This window comes from Narcine bancroftii, chromosome 8, assembly GCF_036971445.1.
Source record: "Narcine bancroftii isolate sNarBan1 chromosome 8, sNarBan1.hap1, whole genome shotgun sequence".
Taxonomy (NCBI): domain Eukaryota; kingdom Metazoa; phylum Chordata; class Chondrichthyes; order Torpediniformes; family Narcinidae; genus Narcine; species Narcine bancroftii.
This window is the reverse complement of record NC_091476.1, coordinates 26,999,676-27,020,963: the sequence shown is the minus strand read 5'-3', so window position 1 is coordinate 27,020,963 and position 21,288 is coordinate 26,999,676. Positions and strand designations below refer to the sequence as shown.

The 21,288-nt window shown below is 38.1% G+C and overlaps 1 protein-coding gene across 2 annotated transcripts; it reads left to right on the top strand.

Moving 5' to 3' along the window:
• Positions 1-40: 40 nt before the first annotated feature.
• rraga (Ras-related GTP binding A) lies at positions 41-16,465 on the top strand. Of its 2 annotated transcripts, none has more exons than XM_069893326.1 (9): positions 41-146; positions 3,824-3,923; positions 4,251-4,317; positions 5,460-5,682; positions 7,012-7,107; positions 8,236-8,358; positions 13,801-13,892; positions 14,278-14,393; positions 15,535-16,465. In XM_069893326.1, the coding sequence occupies exons 1-9, from the start codon at positions 120-122 to the stop codon at positions 15,630-15,632; spliced, it is 942 nt and encodes a 313-aa protein (XP_069749427.1). In that variant the 5' UTR covers positions 41-119; the 3' UTR covers positions 15,633-16,465. The 2 variants fall into 2 exon arrangements, with proteins under 2 accessions (XP_069749427.1, XP_069749428.1); XM_069893327.1 differs by lacking the exon at positions 41-146 and adding an exon at positions 646-905.
• Positions 16,466-21,288: the final 4,823 nt, after the last annotated feature.

Sequence of the window (21,288 nt, the reverse complement as noted above, 5' to 3'; positions counted from 1 at the left end):
AAGCTTCTCTGCTGCGATCCCGGAGGTGGCGGTAGGGGGTTGGGAGGGGGGGGGGGGGGAGCGGGGAAGGGGGAGAAAAAAAAAGCTGGGGATAAGGCTGGAATTTCCGCAGGCGGGGGATGCCGAGCACAGCCATGAAGAAAAAGGTAAAGAGGAGCTGCGTGGGGTTGAGAGGGCGGTTAAAGCGAGGTCACCTGGACAACGGTGAAGCGAAGGGGTGACTGACTCCTTGCAGCTTCTCCCCGTCTGTTCTGCCGGGGAATCCCAAATGGGGTCGTCAACCCCTTAACTTCCTCCCCTCCCGCAGGGTTTGTCATCAAAGCGATTTAATTTCGCTGTCACTCTCCCCGAAACTCAATCCATATTTTTGTCACATCGTGACTGTGTTTCAACACCACCCCCCTGCTTTTGGTTCAAAGCTAGTTTGCTGGTAAGAATCAGGTTGGAAGCTTATCACTGCAGGGGTGGGTGCTGCAATCACCAAAGCATTCCAAATGTCTTCTACAGCTGTACCTTGAGTTCCCAACTTTTGGACTCAATAATCCCACCTCTTGTTGTCATCGATGTTTGCAAATTGGGTGTCAGTGAGGTTAACATAATTTGTAAATTTGTGGATTACACTGAAATTGGCAGGGATGTGGATTTCGAGGAAGGGTCACAGTTTACAACAGGATCTCGATCAGTTGGGAAGATGGGCCAAGAAGTGGCAAATGGAATTAACTCTGACAAGTGTGAACAGTTTCACTTCAAAGTAAATGGCAAGACCCTGGAGAATATTGTTGAACAGAGACCTATGGGTTCAGGTGACTAGTGAAGAAGACATTTGGCATACTCTCCTTCAAGTGGTGGGATATTGAGTACAAAGGTTGGAAGCTCAAGGTACAGCTCTAGAAGACATCGGTGAGGTGAGGTGTCTTCTGTGGTGTGATTGATGTTTCGTGGATTCTATTGAGGATAGTGGGGTTGAGGGGCCCGGACTCGAATTAGCTCTATCATCTCAAAGGGTTGTCAACAGCATAGATTTGGGGTCAGTACAGACTGAAACTATCTAATGAGCCTTGCTTGTTTTAGTCACCAAGTTGACTTGTTGCAGGCTTCAAGAAGCTTTCACATCCATAACTATTTTATAAATGAAAGAAAAGCTTCTGCCCCATGAACTGCCCTTTGTTTGAGATCCTGTTTATTTTCCCTCAGCTTTTCCTTGGCCAGAGACCTCGTGACTCTGATCTTCCATCAGAGTCCCCACATTCTTTCTTATCTGCCCAACTCTCCTGGTCCCATTTCTGTGTCACTGGTTCTTTTGTAATCCTCTCTCTTTTTCTCCCCCTCCAAGTAAATAGCAGCTATGTGGCTACTGCAATTGTGTTTTTATAATGCACTTTCTGAGTTGACAATCCTGATTGGCCTATACAATTTTATTTCCACTTAAACGGTGTAGGTCAGGCATAGGGTTCACCTTGTCTGAGTTTTCACTATTTGCTAAATTTGTTGAACAGCAGAATAGTTTATTACCAAAGTGAAGACCATTTTGAAATTAAAAGTAAACAAGAAATCTGCCAACACTGGTTTTTGAAATTGTCAGACCTTTAAGTGGACCAGTGTTCAAATCTGATTTTTCTGCCTGTTCACCACCTTTTTGGGTGGTACTATAATTAGATACATAACTGTGGCTTTTTGTCCCAGGGAACTTGATCTCCTCCAGTTTAAAGATGCTATAATTGTAAACCTCTTTGCTGTGGGAAATGATTGGGCTTTCAGTCAGAGGAGAGCAGCAAAAATTCTAAATCTGAAATACATTTGTTCTTGGAGTTCTTATGCAGTTGATATGATATTGATCACTGTTGATGACAAGTTGGATATCCTAGCTTAATTGTCTTCAGAATGATGTCAAGAAGAATAGTGATCAAGATAACATACCCTGTGGTTGTTTTGGGAAGGGTATCCAGTTCACTGGGCTCACAAGAGAGTAGAGATTGGTCACAAGTGTTACAATCACATGCAACTTTAATTAACATAGGGGAGAATGTTAAAGGGTATTCGATTACTGTGTCACTTGAGCAACCATACAGACTTTCTCCTCGGACCTTGGTTGGATTCTGACAGTAGCAAACCTATATTCGACATGCTTACATACTTGAGTACACACTACAAACTCTTACACACACCAGGTTTCCTGTATCAGTGGGGGTGTGGCTCTGCAAGTATTAATCCATCACAATACTATGGCTCAATTTCAGTGTGGTGCGCACCTTACCCACGACACTTCCAGTGATGTCCACAGTACCAACCTAGCGTGGAGTAATGTCTGGAGCTTGGACTATGAGGCAGAGAATGTGCTGTGTTGCTGTTACATACAGTGCTAATCTGTGCTTCCATCTGATAATGACCCTAGGTGATTTAAATTAGCCAACAGTTCTTTGGCTTGGCTTCGCGGACGAAGATTTATGGAGGGGGTAAAAAAGTCCACGTCAGCTGCAGGCTCGTTTGTGGCTGACAAGTCCGATGCGGGACAGGCAGACACGATTGCAGCGGTTGCAGGGGAAAATTGGTTGGTTGGGGTTGGGTGTTGGGTTTTTCCTCCTTTGCCTTTTGTCAATGAGGTGGGCTCTGCGGTCTTCTTCAAAGGAGGTTGCTGCCCGCCAAACTGTGAGGCGCCAAGATGCACGGTTTGAGGTGTTATCAGCCCACTGGCGGTGGTCAATGTGGCAGGCACCAAGAGATTTCTTTAGGCAGTCCTTGTACCTTTTCTTTGGTGCACCTCTGTCACGGTGGCCAGTGGAGAGCTCGCCATATAACACGATCTTGGGAAGGCGATGGTCCTCCATTCTGGAGACGTGACCCATCCAGCGCAGCTGGATCTTCAGCAGCGTGGACTCGATGCTGTCGACCTCTGCCATCTCGAGTACTTCGACGTTAGGGATGTAAGCGCTCCAATGGATGTTGAGGATGGAGTGGAGACAACGCTGGTGGAAGCGTTCTAGGAGCCGTAGGTGGTGCCGGTAGAGGACCCATGATTCGGAGCCGAACAGGAGTGTGGGTATGACAACGGCTCTGTATACGCTTATCTTTGTGAGGTTTTTCAGTTGGTTGTTTTTCCAGACTCTTTTGTGTAGTCTTCCAAAGGCGCTATTTGCCTTGGCGAGTCTGTTGTCTATCTCATTGTCGATCCTTGCATCTGATGAAATGGTGCAGCCGAGATAGGTAAACTGGTTGACTGTTTTGAGTTTTGTGTGCCCGATGGAGATGTGGGGGGGCTGGTAATCATGGTGGGGAGCTGGCTGATGGAGGACCTCAGTTTTCTTCAGGCTGACTTCCAGGCCAAACATTTTGGCAGTTTCCGCAAAGCAGGACGCCAAGCGCTGAAGAGCTGGCTCTTCAGACCTTACCAACAGTAAGGTATACATTAATGGGTGACTGGAGTCCAAACTTGATTGACAGGCAATGTGATTTCTGATAAGTTTCAGATAGGGAGGACGCGTGACCACCTGCAACACACGTATTTCAGACAGGCAGAGAGGCTATGTTTCCTCCATACACAACTGTTCAGATTATTTGCAATAATAGAAGATTGATAAGAATAGGGTAAAATAATATCTGCACCGGCTTTGATATTTTCATCACCCGTGCCAGTCCAGCTGCATCCTGATTTGGGGGAAATTTGGTCAATAGAGGTGCAACTGACTATTTTGCAGAAGTCTGGAATCTAGGATGCATTCTGCTGACTTCCAAGTATTATTCAATGATCGTATGTATCTATTTAAAAAAGAAAGAAATGGCATATGCTCATTCATTTTTTTCTGTAAAATTGCTGTTTTTTCTCTAGGTATTGTTGATGGGAAAGAGTGGGTCTGGGAAGACCAGCATGAGATCCATTATTTTTGCCAACTACATAGCCAGGGACACGAGACGTCTTGCAGCTACAAGTAAGTACTATGCGTGATCACTTTCGACCTTCAAGATCATATGCCACTGATGCATTTTGGTATACAGTAGTAATAAAAATAATTGTTAGAGAAAATAAAACAAATGGCCCCATAAAATTAAAATTGCTGTTTGGCATTTGTCCTCATCTGTGTTCTAGATCTATTATAACACTAATGTTAAAACATGACACAAATTGCACTGAGTCCTTAGTAATACAGGATCTATTTTTCAACAGAATGTTAAGTTATGAAGCACTAAATGTTTGGAGCACATTGGGTAATGTAATATTGGTATCTTGTAGAATCTGAAGTATTTTTTTTTGATAGTTGACGTAGAGCATTCGCATGTCCGGTTCCTGGGAAACCTAGTTCTGAATCTGTGGGACTGTGGTGGGTAAGTGTTTTATTCTACAGTCACTGATTAAAAATTAGTGCACTCTTCCATCACTATATCCCCTACAAGTACAAATGTATTTTTCTGTAATTACAATAGAAAGGGTGCATAACTTTGTTCACCTAATTTAAAAACAAAATGAGGTGTTGGAGTATCTCCCTGAGCAGCTATATCACTCATTGTGCAACATTTCCCCTGCAGGGAAATTGTCTTCCATGTAAGTGTTCATTCCAAACAAAAATGTGATATAAATGCCATGGATACAGTTCACTTGCCTAATCTAATTTATGCGAAGGAATTAGGATGCCCGAACGTAATATTATTTAGCTTTTCTGAAGAATTTCTTCTGATCCTTTTTCTGTTGTGGCATTTATGGGGTCTGATTTATCATTTAATTATTTTGTTCTCAATCTAACATTCTAAAAACATGCTAATTTCATTTTGTTCACTTCACATGTGGTTAATGCTCCGTTTGGATTTGATTTTGACTCTAATACTGTGATCCTGATGTTAACGTGATCTCTTCTCTAGTAGTGGAATTGTATTACATTATTTAAGTACTGATTTACGGTTGAAGCACAGTTTCTGGGATATGTAAGAATTTCTTTCCTGAAATGTACCTAAGATTTCAATGCAAGCCAGAAAGAAGCACTTGTCATTGTAACCCATATTGTATCACTCTACATACTAAATGTTATAATTCCTTCACTTCATTTAATGTTCTTCTGTCAGCCACCCATAATTAAACAATGGAACTTCTGCAGCTTCCAGTCATGTAAATGCAAAACATTTCACTTTTATTACTTGAGAAATGCTTAAAAAAAAAAAGTAGGAGAATTTGCACAAAGCCAGATTTCCATAATTCAGATCAGCATAACCTGGGGAGGCCGTGTATGTTACTGCTACTTTTCCAGTGTCTTGTGATGTACGGTCTTTCTTCCTTCGTATGACTACAGAATCATAAAAAAATTGGCATAAATTGTAACGGGATTATTTGGAGGCTGGAGGCAATTATATAAAGATCTGTATAGATGTTTGGAGAATCTTTAAATTGGGGTTCCTAACAACTGGAAGGATGGATAAGAGAATTACTCTTTTGGTTTTCCTTTTTTTGACTTATTGTTATTTTGGCTAAATCTCAGTCAGGATACTTTCATGGAAAACTACTTCACAAGTCAGCGGGACAACATATTCCGTAATGTGGAAGTTCTCATTTATGTCTTTGATGTGGAAAGTCGTGAATTGGAGAAAGATATGCACTACTACCAATCTTGCCTGGAAGCAATTCTTCAAAACTCTCATGACGCCAAAATCTTTTGTCTTGTCCACAAAATGGATCTTGTGCAGGAGGATCAACGCGATTTGGTAAGATTTCCTCCTATCTTTTAACATTTTCCAACGGTAGAGCAGTTATTTTGAAAATGAAAATAGTAGCAACTCTGGATAACTCTAAAAGCCAACATCTTTGGGGGTTAGGTTTCAACTTTCTTGGAGCTGTGTTTCTCTTGCTATCACGTTCAGTAACTCAACATGTAACATTGAAGTTGGTGGTGTTGAATGTTGTTAAGATGTTAGATTATATAATTAGAAAAAAACTAGAGATTGTACTTGATGTAGGAGTACTGTGAAGTGTTGATTTTTGATTTCTTTGATTCATTGGACAGAGCATTGAATAAAAAGTTAGGGGCAGCTATATAAAACTTTGGTTCAGCTGTACTTCGAATTCTGTGTGCAGTTCTGGTTGCCTTACAAGAATGATGTGAAGGCACTGAAAAAGTTTACCGGAATATATCTATTGGCTGGTTTGGAGGGTGAGAGTTTGGATGTGCTTGGGTTATTTAAGAGCATTAGAGGCTGAAGGAAGACCTGACAGCTGTATGACGTCATCGATGGGGTGGACAGTTGGAATTTTTTTTACGTACTAGAGGACATGTGCTTAAGGCAAAGGGAAGGAGGTCTATGGGAGATGTGCTTGGCAAATATTTTACGTAATGGCAGGTGAGTGGAGCAAATTGCCAAGAGTAGTGAATGAAGCAGACACAATAGTTGCATTTAGGAGGCTTTCAGATTATCACTAGAAAATGGAGAGTTATCAATTTGATGAAAGTAGCAGAATTTTAATTAGATTGGGACATAATGTTCACCGTAGACATGGGCTGAAGAGCTGTTTCTGTACTGTTCGATGTCAATATTGTCATCTTGGGGAACAAGAAAGTGTTGGAATAAAATTTCTAATAACTATTTGGTCATTTTTAAATAACTTTTTGAAATATAAAAAAAGTCATACCAGTTTCTAGCACAATACAAATTTGTATTCCTTTGATGCAGAAATAAGATTAGAAATGGAATACTTCAATTTACAGTCAGATGCAAAAATAATACATAAACATGGGTGGCACAGTTAATACAGAGCTGTTACAGTGCCAGCAATCGGGACCTGGGTTCGAATCCTGCACTGTCTGTAAGGAGTTTATACATTCTCCCCATATCTACGTGGGTTTCCTCCAGGGGCCGTGGTTTCCTCCCACCACTTGAAATGAACTGGAGGCTCTATGTCATTTAAGTGTAATTAAACGGCACGGGCTTGAGGACTGAAATGGCCTGTTACCATGCTGTATGTCTAAATAATACGGTTTATGGCTGACATGTACTATATAAAGGCTTGAGTTTAATTTCTTTGAATGTATTTTGTAGATTTTTAAGGAGCGTGAAGATGACCTGAGGCGCTTGTCCCGTCCTCTAGAGTGTACCTGCTTTCGAACCTCCATCTGGGATGAGACCTTGTACAAAGTAAGATTGCATGAAGTAATAGCTGCTCTGAAATAACAGGTTACAGGAAGTTTTTGTTTGTGCAATCTTTGAAGAATTTTATTTTCTATTTGTGCATGATTAGTTGTGAATTTCTAGCATTTGGATACATTCAAGTTAATTATTGTAATAGATTTCAAAATTTAAAAAAGGGCAGGTTATGAGATGACCTGATGCAGTTCCTTAATTCAGTTATGTATATATTTTCTTGTTCACTTTTATTTGCATCTATCCTTTTTTGTGAAGACAGTATATTCAATGAAATGAAGTTAAATAAGTAGGTGAAATGCTGGGGGGGGGGGGGGGATTAATTGTGTATAAATAGTAGACAGACAAATTGAGCAAAATGGCCTTCAGTGAAAAGACAGTGCATAACAATTTGACAGTTTGCTTTGGGGAAAAACTTGAGTCATCCCTATTATGATTGAACATTGTTTAGTTCACCACCCTATTATACAATGCTACATTGTACAGCTGAGCTTCCATAAAATATTTTGGATGGAGCCTTGTGTTTGGACAGCAAAGTGTTATGAAAATTGGTTATTTTGTATAATTGGAATTTTGTGTTTCTCGTGAAATATGTTGTCTGCTTGGAAGAATTCTGCATGGAAATTCTATTACATTGAAGAGGAAGTGGAATGTTAACATCTGAAAGTTTTGAATTCTTAATACCTTTTTATGGGAAGGATATTTGAAGTTGGCCAGAGTGGTAATAGTGGTGCAATATATAGCCTTTGAGCTCATGTCTAGGTAAATTATTTGTGGCCTGATTGTTATCCTGTAGAAATGCACTTGTTTGTGGATTTGTTGTAGGGATTTGGTTTGATCTATGCATGTGACATTTACTCGACCAATTTCATTATTTTTTGGAACAATCATGAGCTGGGATAATACCATCAGAATTGGTATATCATAACAGCACAGCTTTCATTAAAACAAAATATTTTCATGTTTGAAATGTAATATCTTTTCTATCAGGAAGGAAGATGATTTTTTAATTAGATACCAAGAAAACTATTGGTGACTTTAGTCTTCTACACGTGCTTTCAAGATGTTTTTATAAAGTAATTTTGGATATTTTGTAACACTTTTGAGATCTGTTTCTCTTAGGCATGGTCAAGTATTGTGTACCAGTTGATCCCGAATGTACAACAATTGGAAACCAACCTGAGGAACTTTGCTCAGATCATTGAAGCTGATGAGGTGCTACTGTTTGAAAGGGCTACATTCCTAGTAAGTGTGAACAATTTCTTTCTTTGTCTGATATATATTGATCTTCATGAGGATTCGGATATCTTTTCTGAGTGATTATTTCTAATGTATAAACTTGAAGGATGAATACTTGAGGCCCACTTGATTAATGCCCCTATGATCCAGAATTCAAACAACTGCAAAAAAAATTACAGAAAATGAATAGATAAAAGTACAGAAGTGTAGCCATTGAAAACGCAGTGGTGGCTGATGAACGTGAAATAATGACACACAGTTGCAGGTAAATCAGAACTCGTTTACTCGAGTCACGTGCATATTAAAACACTGAACCATGTGTGCCACGTCATGACGTTACGATGTCCCGTGCTGGTTTGTTAGGTTTCTGGGAGTTGTAGTCTATAGAGCCATTACAGAAGTTTAAAATTGGCTTGCCTCGCTGTTAATTTGCCAATCACGCAGTCTCAAGCAATCAGAAAATTAACTTATCTGGCACCTACCAAATTCCATAGGTGCTCAATACCAGGGGCTTTACTGAAGCTGAAATTGCATTTAATCACTCTTGTGCTCTCCTCCCCAACCCCACCCCCCCCTTTATCAGACCTATTGATATTTATCCCAGTAACGCAACTGCATATTCTCATGCACATTATATGTGGTTGCATAGTTGTTAAATTGAGTTTTAACTTGGGTCATTTCTGGTGATGCAATGGAAATTGTTTGCAAAGATGTTGGGATTAATTTGGATAATTTTAAATATTTTCAATGCACAAAGGATCCGTATGTAAGGAAGATAGATGTTTGCAGATCAATTAATTCAACATTCAGATGGTATTATTCATTGAGATTATCACTTCTGGAGAATGTACCTGTGAGAGGATTGTGCTGATAAGTGCAATTTATATTTTTTAAAAAGTAAGGATTTATTGGATCTCAAATGAAATTAAGTTTGCAATTTCAAGATTCAATTTATTGTCAGTGTGACAGATCATGCTATATTTTGTATTGTATATAGATATGTTTTAAAGGAGAAATTGTGTCAGGTTTTTTTTCATGTAGGTCACATACGAACACTTAAAACAGATCACATTTAAAATACTGGTGCTCTGCTCAAGCTAGACAGGCTGGCTCTGAGTGCCTTTGCAAAAGCTTTGGGGAATGCCTATAGAGACTTCACTAATGAATTGTTGTTTGGAAAAGCAACAGATGAAAGAACTCAGATGATTAAGTTCAGAGCCACAGAGTGCAGCTTGCTATTCTAAGAGGGTCATGTAGTTTTGCAAGCAGAGAGAGTCAAGCAGGCTTTTTCTGAGAGAGAGAATTCAATTTAGTAGCAGCAGCAGGGGCTGGAGCTGGAGCAGGACCAGCTAACAAACTTGTGGAAAAACCACAATTTGAAGACAGGTTGTGACTGCTTAGTTCAGCCTGGTCAAAGCCCTTGTAGTTCATACAAGAGGAGAGGACTGGCTGCCTAATGTTTCACTTGAAATAAGAGAAACAAAAAAGAACTCTGTAGTGACCTGAAAGAAAGAGCTTATCATCTGGAAAACCTTGATGGGGCAAGTTTCTTTGGCAAGACACTGACGTGGCTGATTAAAAGGAATCAGTTTGTGTCCAGTGAACAACAAATCTCTCTCGGAAAACTGACAAGAACTGTCCATTTGCCTTTCAAGTACCAAAGCCTGGTGAAATTCATAAATGTTAAATTCTGTGCATAGCATAAGAATTGCCTGGGACAAAGTTAGGTTAGTTAATAGTAATGTTAAAGTTTGATCCTGTTTTCATGTTTAAATATAATTAAAAGCAACATTTGTTTAAGTAACCATTTTTGGCGAATATCTATTGCAGCTGGGGTCCTCTGGGCTTGTAACATCAATAATAAAACAGTGCCATATTACATGAAATTTCTTTTTTCCTACTGCAAGGCAAACAGATTCACTACCAGCAAGAACTGCCTAAGCATCTCTTACAGTCAGACTTCATCAATCAGTGAGAGAGAAACAAAAGAGTCATCTACAGAGAGTCTACAGCAAATCTGTAGATTTGCTTCTGCAGCCCTCGCAACCACACAGTCCAGTCAAAACCATTGGCAACCTGAGCTCCAGATCCAAACCTCTTATTAACATGGTCAGGAACCCTTCAGCGCCCTCAGCACATCCTCACATCCCGATTCCAATACCTGGTACCCCTCCAGCCAGTTTGAGTCAGTCTCCAGCAGTCCACAGCCCAACGCGAGTCTCCTGACAGCGGTCTCCAGTAGCCCACAGCTTCCGTGGGTTCCTCTGCTTGAGTTCCCAGCAGTCTACCGCATATGCTGGTCCATCAGCCGCAGAGCCCCCTTACTGGTCCAGTCGTCACTGTCCCCACAGGTTGTCTTCTCAGCTTCTCCCTCAAACGGTGTATGATCTTTCATTTCCTCTGGTGCTCTGCTCTAGTCCTCCACTTTTTGTTTCTGCTGCAAATTAATAGGCGCTGCCATCTTGGGCACAGACCCAGGGTCGCGGGATTCAAATAAAAACCTTTGTCTGCTCTCTCAATGGGCCGTTCAAAGCCTGTGCAGAGTAGACGGTAGTCGACTTGGTGGCTGGACTTGCAGGAGCGCTGCATCTCTGCTCCACGGGTCTGTACAGCGCTATCAGTGCCATCATCTCCTGTGGATCTAGAGGTGAAATGGAATTTCACTTGTGTCATAGACCAGCAGTGATAGAAATTCACCAAGACTATGTTATTTTTAAGACAATTCATTTATTAATAATTTAACAACTTAACTAACCTGACCCATAACTATGCAATATATGTGTGGGTGTAATACCAAAACCATTGCAACTTGGGCACAATTCTAGAAAGTCTAAGTTCACTCTTAGAAATCCTGTGTTGAAACTGAGACTTTTTAAACTGTAGGATAGAAGTATCACAAAGGAGATGACAGAGAGATTGGTGAAAACTCACAAATCATTGAGTTGCTTCCTGAGAAATGGCCTTTCAAATGAATGATTGTCACAACTCTCCTCTTCTGTAGGGGAAACAAAACGTGTGACTTCCATGATGCTTCCAAAACCCAGGCACGGGTCAAATTAAATGACCATCAGAATGTGGTTACTATCCAAATGCTGAAATTCTCCTGCTTCCTTTACCCAGATATGGGTTAATCAAAATGATCACCATGGATCAGTACTTCTCCTGACAAGGAGAACCAGTAAAATTGTCCATTTCACACAGTCACTCCACCTTTGTGTCTTGCAGCTCTCTGGTTGCTCATTAATCAGTACTGCTTCTTTGTGTCCCAATCACATGACTTTCAAATCATAGTCACTCACTCTTTCTCCTAAATAAACACCACTGTTCTTTTGTCTTCTCCCAGAACCTTACTGTTGATGGTCATTATTAACGGTGCCTTTTTGTCTGTGAGTTTTGAAAGATTTGCAGCCTGTTAATCCTTAAAGTGACACTAAAAAATGCACTTAATTCAAATCATCTTGGGTCTCAAACATTGACTATAACATTTTTCTTCATTCTGGAAAAGAACTTGTATTTTTATTTTGCTTCTGACAAAACTATATGCAATACAACTGAGACATTACAAGATCTTTTGCAAAAATCTAACTTGGTTAGGCTATCTCAACACTTTCAGAGAGAACTGGATAAGATCCAATCTGGTTGAAGTATTCTTTTGATTATAAAGAAAATATTGTTGCTTTTTCTATGTACTATATTAGGTGTTGCTATAGGGTAAAATAATGGGAAATCTGAAATCATTATTTTAACATACCAAAGATTTAAATGCAAACAATTCTTTGATGGAATTGTTTTATTTTTTTTAATTTATCCATTTTTAGCAATATGTGTACTGTTGAAGTAGCTGGCACAATGCTCTTTAAATTTTTTAATTAAAATTCTAAATTTAAGTTTGGGTATGCAGCATGCTCATGGGCCCTTCCAGCTGGCGTGCCTGTGCAGCCCATTGACCCCAATTAACCGACAACCCATGTGCGTTTTGAAGGGTGGAAGGAACTCTGAGCACCTGGAGGGAACCCACATCGTCACTAGGAGAACATACCTGACAGTGCTGGATTCTAACCTGGATCACGAGCGCTTTAACAGTGTTGTGTTAACCGTGCCACCCATTACTCTTTCAATAAAGAACTGAAGTGAATACTCTGTCCTTTGTTGACGGCAACTGCTGTTGGACTCTGGCTTTACCCTACCCTTAATTTAGTCTGTGTCGTCTGAGTCCAGTGTGTTCTTTAGAATGAAGTGATAGAAGGTATTCGGTTCAACAATCAGTTTATTACACAGCACAAGAATAAAGCTTAACAGAGCTCTGGGTCAGTCGTTAGTTCATAGGTCACCTGCACAGTGAGCTATTCCGCAAGACTGACCCCTATTGTCCAGTCTGCTCAGTTTATATAGATCCAAATTACCATACAGAACAAAAGTTGGCTTTCTTTGCTACATTTCTTACATAGTATATCACCAGCAATTTCCTATTCTACAGTTTATCTCGGGTGTAGATCTCTTATCTTAAATCCTCAAGATCAGACCATGCTATTGTTTTGAACAGAAATCAATTTCTACCCCAGATATTTCCAATCCTCGTTCTGTTCCTGTCTGGCCAATTTCTTCTGTTCTCCTTAACACCTCCTCATGCCTTAATCTTCTTCCTAGACTGGCTTTCCATTCCCTTTGTTTCTTACAGGATATTCTGTTCTGGTCTGACCTGTGTCTCCTGTGCTACTCAACACCTCCCTCAGTTTGAGTATTCCTCCTAAATCGTTTCATCCATTTCCTCTCCCTTGTATTATGGGAGCAGATAGTCTACCCCTCCTGTACTCGGCCAACTTTGCTCCATGCTGTGATTGCCACTTAATTACATTACTCTTTCCCTTAACATGAATAAGTATAAAATTGTTACATAGTCATATATTCCATGATATTTGAACCCCTAGATTCCAACAGTAAACATGAAGTAAATATAATATTGTTACATAGTCATATATATTGTAAACATGAAGTAAATATAAGATTGTTAAATAGTCATATATTCCATGATGTTTTAACCCCTAGATTCCAACAGTAAACATGAAGTAAATATTATATTGTTACATAGTCATATATTCCATGATGTTTTAACCCCTAGATTCCAACAGTAAACATGAAGTAAATATTATATTGTTACATAGTCATATATTCCATGATGTTTTAACCCCTAGATTCCAACAGTAAACATGAAGTAAATATTATATTGTTACATAGTCATATATTCCATGATGTTTTAACCCCTAGATTCCAACAGTAAACATGAAGTAAATATTATATTGTTACATAGTCATATATTCCATGATGTTTTAACCCCTAGATTCCAACAGTAAACATGAAGTAAATATTATATTGTTACATAGTCATATATTCCATGATGTTTTAACCCCTAGATTCCAATCCTGCTTACAGTGATTTCTCATTTTCCAGGTCATCTCTCATTATCAATGTAAAGAACAGAGGGATGCACATAGATTTGAAAAAATCAGCAACATTATTAAGCAATTTAAGCTAAGTTGCAGGTAAGTTTTTGAGGAAAAAAGATTTCTGTGTTGATCAGAATGGAAGGGCCATGTGCAAGAAATGAAGCTTCAGGAATGAAAACTTTTCATTGAAATGATGCAGAAGAAAGCTTCCTCAGAAACCTCTTTTCCCGTGTCACTGCAGTATTTTTGATTTTCTAAATCATTATTTTTCCTTTTTATATGCCCCTCCCCAATTAAAATTGCATTAGGGTTCCACTCCCTCCTCCTCATGGTCTATTTGAAGCCCCTCCGTATTTGTTCAGAGCAGTGCTTCATTTAAACTTTGTTCAGGGATCTGCTCAGAAAGATGGAGTAGACTTTGTGATTATGATATTCACCTCCTTTGTACTGTTCACTATTTTTCATAATGCTCTTTCTGTAGTAAACTGGCAGCATCTTTTCAAAGTATGGAAGTTAGGAACTCCAATTTTGCAGCATTCATTGATGTCTTTACATCCAATACTTATGTGATGGTAATCATGTCGGATCCATCTATACGTAAGTAAACAGAACATTTTTCTATTTTATTACTTCATGCAAACGATTCAATCTTTCATCTTGTTCTTTATTTACAATAAATATAATACAGCATGATTTTTTCTGTTAATTTTTGGATTACTGCCCTTTAATTGTAAGCTAAAAAATCTTCATGGGTACAGATACCCAGGTTTTGTGGCTGCTTATTTGTCTGCATTAAATACAAAGCAGGTTTTGTATCCAGGATGGAGTTAACAGATTGTTGTGAAGTAATGTGACCACCAGAGATTTGGCTTGATGATAACTCGGAAACAAGGATTTATTGTCTGGTATTTCAATGCCTAGAAGTTTATTAGTTTGCCCACAAAAGCCTGAGAGGTGCACAAAACACTTGTTTTGATTTTTTTCATTTGTGATAACTTGTTTCATTCAATTTGGATAATATGTGGGTAACTTAATCCACCAATTTTGCAATGGAAACTTGTTCTATTTGATTCCTTGTCAGATCAATGTTAGAAGAACTGTTATTTACATCTCTCTTTATTCTTTCATGATTAACCTATCACCTAATTTTAAAAATGATGAGGCCATAAGAAATTGGTACTTTGGCACAATACAATATACTGTAATTATCTACATTGTTGTTTTCTTTAGAAATTGAAAATTGCATGCACAAGGATGTACTGAATTAAATGAAAATGCTGGAATAATCCATTTGTGGGATGAGGATTATTAATGGACAAATTTTAGAATGTAGTTTTCATTAATTTAATCATTTGATATGGATGTACTGATTAAATTCCAGCTCCTGAACTGTGCATTTTTTTAAAGGAAGGTTATGCCTTCAGGTGTGTGTATGTGCGTGCGTGTGTTTAACCTCTCGAAACATCCTTTATTGTTTCTGTATCCAATAGGTAGTTTCATGACTTGAGAGCATTTGCCTTTTCTGTCATTTTTGCCTAATTCTGGAAATTCTGCTGTGTAAAAGTGATCTCTCATTTAGAATGACTGAAATTGTAAGTTTATTGAATTTGGGTTGTTGAAGGACACGATCTCTTCCCCCTCTCACTTCGACTCTTGATTTCAACATGCGTTACTTTGTTTTGTTCTTTTAATTTGCATGGTTTTACCATTTTGAAATCTGCTTTCTTTCCAAATTTAGCATCAGCAGCTACACTCATCAACATTCGTAATGCACGGAAACATTTCGAAAAGCTGGAGAGAGTGGATGGGCCTAAACACAGCCTTTTGGTTCGCTGAAGGGCAGCTTTATTATGGACTAGATATCAAATGGGTGTATGACAACTTGATATTTCCTGATATAATTCTTTATATCGTGTCTGTTTCTCAGTAATTTGCTATGGTTGTCACATTTTTTGGTGACCTTGAACATCTTGCCACATAATTAGTGTTGTTTCCTAAATGCAACAGGCCTTGTTCCTTCCAGACACTGCTTCAGTACCCTCACTACGATTCAATTTTATCTGGTTCTGTCTTGATACTTCATGCAGGATTGGCGATCATTTGATAAGTCCTCTGGGGTTTGTATAATTTCAAGAATTTGTCTTTTAAATTCTGCATGCACAATCTGCCTTGTCCTTTTCTTTCTGACCTGACACTGCTCTTTTCTTTACACCTTAAAGTTAAGCACATTTGATGTATCTATGATTGAAAACTCGTGTAAGAGGAAGTGATTTGCTTCATTTAAGGAAATATGAAGATAATCAGTTCTGTGGTATTCATAGAATGCAAGTGCTAGAACAAATGGCACAGTAATTTCCTTGTATTCATATTCTCCCAAAAAGTTTTTTTGTAAAAATAAGTATTTGATGTGTTTAATGTAGTTTTTTTTTTGTTAAAATTGAATTATGGGTGGCCTTTTTGTTGCAACATTGTAATCTCTGTATTCCCACAAATTTTTTATGCTAGTTTGTGATGAGATAACAAAACTTCCTCCTGTTCCCTTTCATACTCTTACAAAGGAAAATAGATGCAATATTGCCAATCTTACTCTTTCATAATTCCCAGCAATTGATGTAATGGCCCTGCCCTTTTTTAAATGGGTATTTAATAAAATCTATTTCAAAGTCAAATTGTGGTGTATGAACTTAGAATTATTTTGCAATGTTAATTTAGTCAGTTGTTCATAAAGGATGTTTAGAGAGGTTAAACATCTGCATGCACATACACAGACCTGAAGATTTAACTGACAAATGCCATGCTTTTCATGGATTTGGTCTCTTTCGTTGTTGATTTTAAACCTGGGGTTAGCAGATTATTTGACCAATGTGGTTCATGTATTTTGTTTGCAAATGTCTAGAGATTTTTTTTTACCTATCCCTCTAGTTACATAGTGCCTGAAGTCTACTGCATTTTTTCCTCATCCATTCTACATTAATTTAAAAGGTAAAACCTGACTGAAATAAAATATTGTTTAAATGATTTCATCGTAATGAATGTGTGAATTTCTTACATATGTTTTTGTATTTCACTTTTCAAATGAAATCTAGGTTGATAAGTGCTATTTTGGAGGCAGCCTTTACATTTTTTCTGCAAACAATGAGATAGCATTTTAAAATTGTCAAACATTTCAATAATTTTTCAGAATTTAAGAATTCCGTTAATATTCTGTGTCCAGTGTCCACTTTCCTCGAGTTTTTGTGGTTCACTTTTAAAAGTTGCAAGAGACTTTGAGCAACATTTGGACTGTCAGAGTATGTCTAGAGAAGGTCTTTAATTTTCCTATTTTCAAACCATACCCACTGACATCTATGTAACCTAATTTACCAATTTATAATTCAGTAATTTCATGATGTGTATGCGGCTAACAATTTGCATGAGTTGCTGGGGAAGACTTTGTCCATTGTCTGCTGCAGTCTAGTAGTTGTTTTGTGAACAATTTTGAAGACATCTAAAATATATTTTTAAGGATGTCTGCATTCTTTGTATTCCAGTAAAAGTATTTAAATTTATGCAAATTTAAGAGGTACAGCACTGTAAATGTCCCTTCCAGGCCCCAACCCTGTGCTGCTCAAATACACCCATGTAACAAATTGACCAACAAACCGTGTATGTCTTTGGAATGTGGGAGGAGACCCATGCAGATCACTGAGAATGTGTAAATCCCTTAGAGACAGCATCAGATTCAAATCTGGGTTGCTGGCAGTGTAATAGTTGTGTTGGTTGTTATATTTAAGGTGTAAAACAAGTGCGCAGAACTTCCTTGAGGTTATTTTGACTGATTTGATATCCAGGTATTAAAGTCTGATTTTTTTTTTCCCCCCGCAAGTCTAAATCAGTTGTAGAGCATGGGAATGGACCCTATGGCCCAACTGGTCCATACCATATTCTCTATCTATGGTTGTCCATTTGCCAAGTTTGCTATCCTTTTTAGCATAAACCGACGAGTGCCTTTCACTGAGTTCATAATCTTCCAGCAGCTCTGGATGTCTGACTGTGAGAATCCCTGGATTCAGAGGGTCCTCTGTTTACTATGCTAGTTTGTGTTGAGATAACAAAACTTCCTCCTGTTCTCTTTCATACTCTTTCAAAGGAAAATAGATGCAATATTGCTAATCTTACTCTTTCATAATTCATAAACTGTGACAAGGATCTTGCTTCATTCTCCACAACCAAAGGAACTGCTCTCACTAACCATCTTTGGCTCTTATATGTACAAAACTTTATTTATATGTATTGATAAAATACCTGTGCCGGTGAGTGAGTTCTGGCGATGAAGGATTTTGCGAGATGATCTGGAGAGTATGCTCAGCTGGATGGACTTGTGGTCAAAGATATTTACTGTGAGAGATAATAGAATATAGGAAGTAAAGTTAGTAGGAATGAAATAAAGAATAATAGACTAGACTAGAGGAAGTTAAGTAAGTGCTGAGTAGAGATGAATCCGAAAAAGAGTGTGAGGAAGGGTTACGCAAGTATAATAGAATAAACGTCTTGTAGTGATAGAAAGAATCACTCCAATGAATGTTGAGGATGGAGCGGAGACGACGCTGGTGGAAGCGTTCTAGGAGCTGTAGGTGATGCCGGTAGAGGACCCATGATTCGGAGCCGAACAGGAGTCTTTTTTTAATTTTTAATTTTTCACACTATAAACCACATTGATCAAGATACATACATTTTTCTTTTCAAATATATACAGTGTCGTTTTCTCCCCCCCTCTTCCCATCCCACCCTCCCTACCTCCCCTCCCATTCATTTAAAGTTCAGAATCTAAGATACATTAAACCCGTCAAACAATGTTGTCACTCAATAAAAATAAACAAGAAGTTCCACTGAGTTAATTCTTTTCATTTCCTTCTACTTCTGTCAATTTAGGTGGTAGATGTCCCCGGTAGGTTTTCTCTATTGTGTTTCATGTATGGCTCCCATTTTTGTTCAAATATTGTAATATTTCTTAAATTATATGTTATTTTTTCTAGTGGAATACAATTATTCATTTCTATATACCATTGTTGTATTCTCAAGTTATCTTCTAATTTCCAGGCTGACATAATACATTTTTTTGCTACAGCTAGGGCTATCCTAACCAATCTTTTTTGTGCACCATCCAAATCAAGTCCAAATTCTTTGTTTTTTATGTTACTTAGGAGGAAGATCTCTGGGTTTTTTGGTATATTGCTTTTTGTGATTTTATTTAATATCTGGTTTAGATCTTCCCAAAATTTTTTCACTTTCTCACATGTCCAAATTGCATGAATTGTTGTTCCCATTTCCTTTTTACAGCGAAAACATCTGTCAGATACTGTTGGGTCCCATTTATTTAACTTTTGAGATGTAATGTATAGCCTGAGTATCCAGTTATATTGTATCATACATAACCTCGTGTTTATTGTATTTCTCATCGTTCAAGAGCATAACTTCTCCCATGCTTCCTTCTTTATCTTTGTTTAAATCTTGTTCCCATTTTTGTTTAGTTTTACCATTTGTTTCCTCATTCTCCTTTTCTTGCAGCTTAATATACATATTTGTTATAAATTTTTTGAATATCATTGTGTCTAATCACATATTCAAAATTACTTCCCTCTGGTAACCTCAGACTGCTTCCCAATTTGTCCTTCAAGTAGGATTTCAGTTGGTAGTATGCCAACACTGTATCTTGAGTTATATTATATTTATCCTTCATTTGTTCAAAGGATAGTAATTTATTTCCTGAAAAGCAATTTTCTATTCTTTTGATCCCTTTTTTCTCCCATTCTCTAAAGGAAAGGTTATCTATTGTAAAAGGGATTAGCTGATTTTGCGTCAGTATTAGTTTTGGTAATTGGTAATTTGTTTTATTCCTTTCTACATGAATCTTCTTTCCAAATATTGAGCAGATGATGTAATACTGGAGAATTCCTACGTTGTACCAATTTTTCATCCCATTTATATAATATATGTTCAAGTATCTTCTCCCCTATTTTATCTAGTTCTAATCTAGTCCAATCTGGCTTTTCCCTTGTTTGATAAAAATCTGATAGGTATCTTAATTGTGCGGCTCTATAATAATTTTTAAAGTTTGGCAGTTGTAAGCCTCCTTGTTTATACCATTCTGTTAATTTATCTAGTGCTATCCTCGGTTTCCCCCCTTTCCATAAAAATTTCCTTATTATTTTCTTTAACTCCTTGAAGAATTTCTCTGTCAAGTGTATTGGCAATGCCTGAAATAGGTATTGTATCCTTGGGAAAATGTTCATTTTAATACAGTTTATCCTTCCTATTAGTGTTAGTGGTAAGTCTTTCCAATGCTCTAAGTCGTCCTAATTTTTTCATTAGTGGATAATAATTGAGTTTATATAGATGGCCGAGGTTTTTATTTATTTGTATACCTAGGTATCGTATTGCTTGCATTTGCCATCTGAATGGTGATTCTTTCTTAAATTTTGAGAAATCCGCATTATTAATTGGCATTGCTTCACTTTTATTTGCGTTAATCTTGTAACCCGACACTTCTCCATATTCCTTCAATTTCTTATGTAATTCTTTTATTGATAGTTCTGGTTCTGTTAAGTATACTATAACATCATCTGCAAATAAACTGATTTTATATTCCTTGTCTTTTATTTTTATCCCTTTTATTTTATTTTCTGTTCTTATCAATTCTGCTAGTGGTTCTATAGCTAACGCGAACAATAAGGGTGATGGTGGGCATCCCTGCCTTGTTGATCTGCTTAAGTTAAATTACTTTGATTATATATCCATTTACTGTCACTTTCGCCAATGGCCCCTTATATAATGCTTTAATCCAATTAATATACTTCTCTGGTAAACTGAATTTTTGTAATACTTTGAATAAATAATTCCATTCTACTCTGTCAAAGGCCTTCTCTGCATCTAAAGCAACTGCTACTGTTGGAGCTTTATTCCCTTCTACTGCATGAATTAAGTTAATAAATTTACAAATATTGTCTGTTAGCCGAACAGGAGTCTTATAGTGATAGAAAAATTAGCAAGTTCTGCAGAATTAGTAAGTCCTGGGGGTTGAGATGTGTGAATAAGAACAAAGGCAGATTTATGAATAAGGACAATGACATGATGGGACCCAAACAGGATACCCCATGGTCTTTCAAGTGTACAGAAACTGGCAGGTAGGCAGACAGAATTACCAAATGCCAAACCAATCCAGGAGGCAGAAGAATGTTAAGGGGGGGACGGTACCTCTACACTGAAATGAACTGTATAAAAGTTGGGTGAGCCCCAGTATATGTGTGTATTCCCATGGTAAGGGGAAGCACCCAACTTTGCACTGTTGTACAATAAATGTTCTTTGTTCTCAATTTTTGTCTCGAGCGAAATCTGTGAAGGTACTTAGGTTTCTCACAAATGGGGGATTGTCCGGGATCGCACTCCCTCCACTGACAGAGTGCCCGACGACGGGGGTAGGTGCACCCCGGCTGATTCAGCTGGACTCCTGGAC

Excerpts from the sequence above, each read along its gene's own strand:
- rraga (XM_069893326.1), top strand. The coding sequence starts at position 120 with ATGCCGAGCACAGCCATGAAGAAAAAG. Across the intron at positions 4,318-5,459 it reads AATCTGTGGGACTGTGGTGG|TCAGGATACTTTCATGGAAA; the intron begins GTAAGTGTTTTA and ends GCTAAATCTCAG. Across the intron at positions 5,683-7,011 it reads AGGAGGATCAACGCGATTTG|ATTTTTAAGGAGCGTGAAGA; the intron begins GTAAGATTTCCT and ends TGTATTTTGTAG.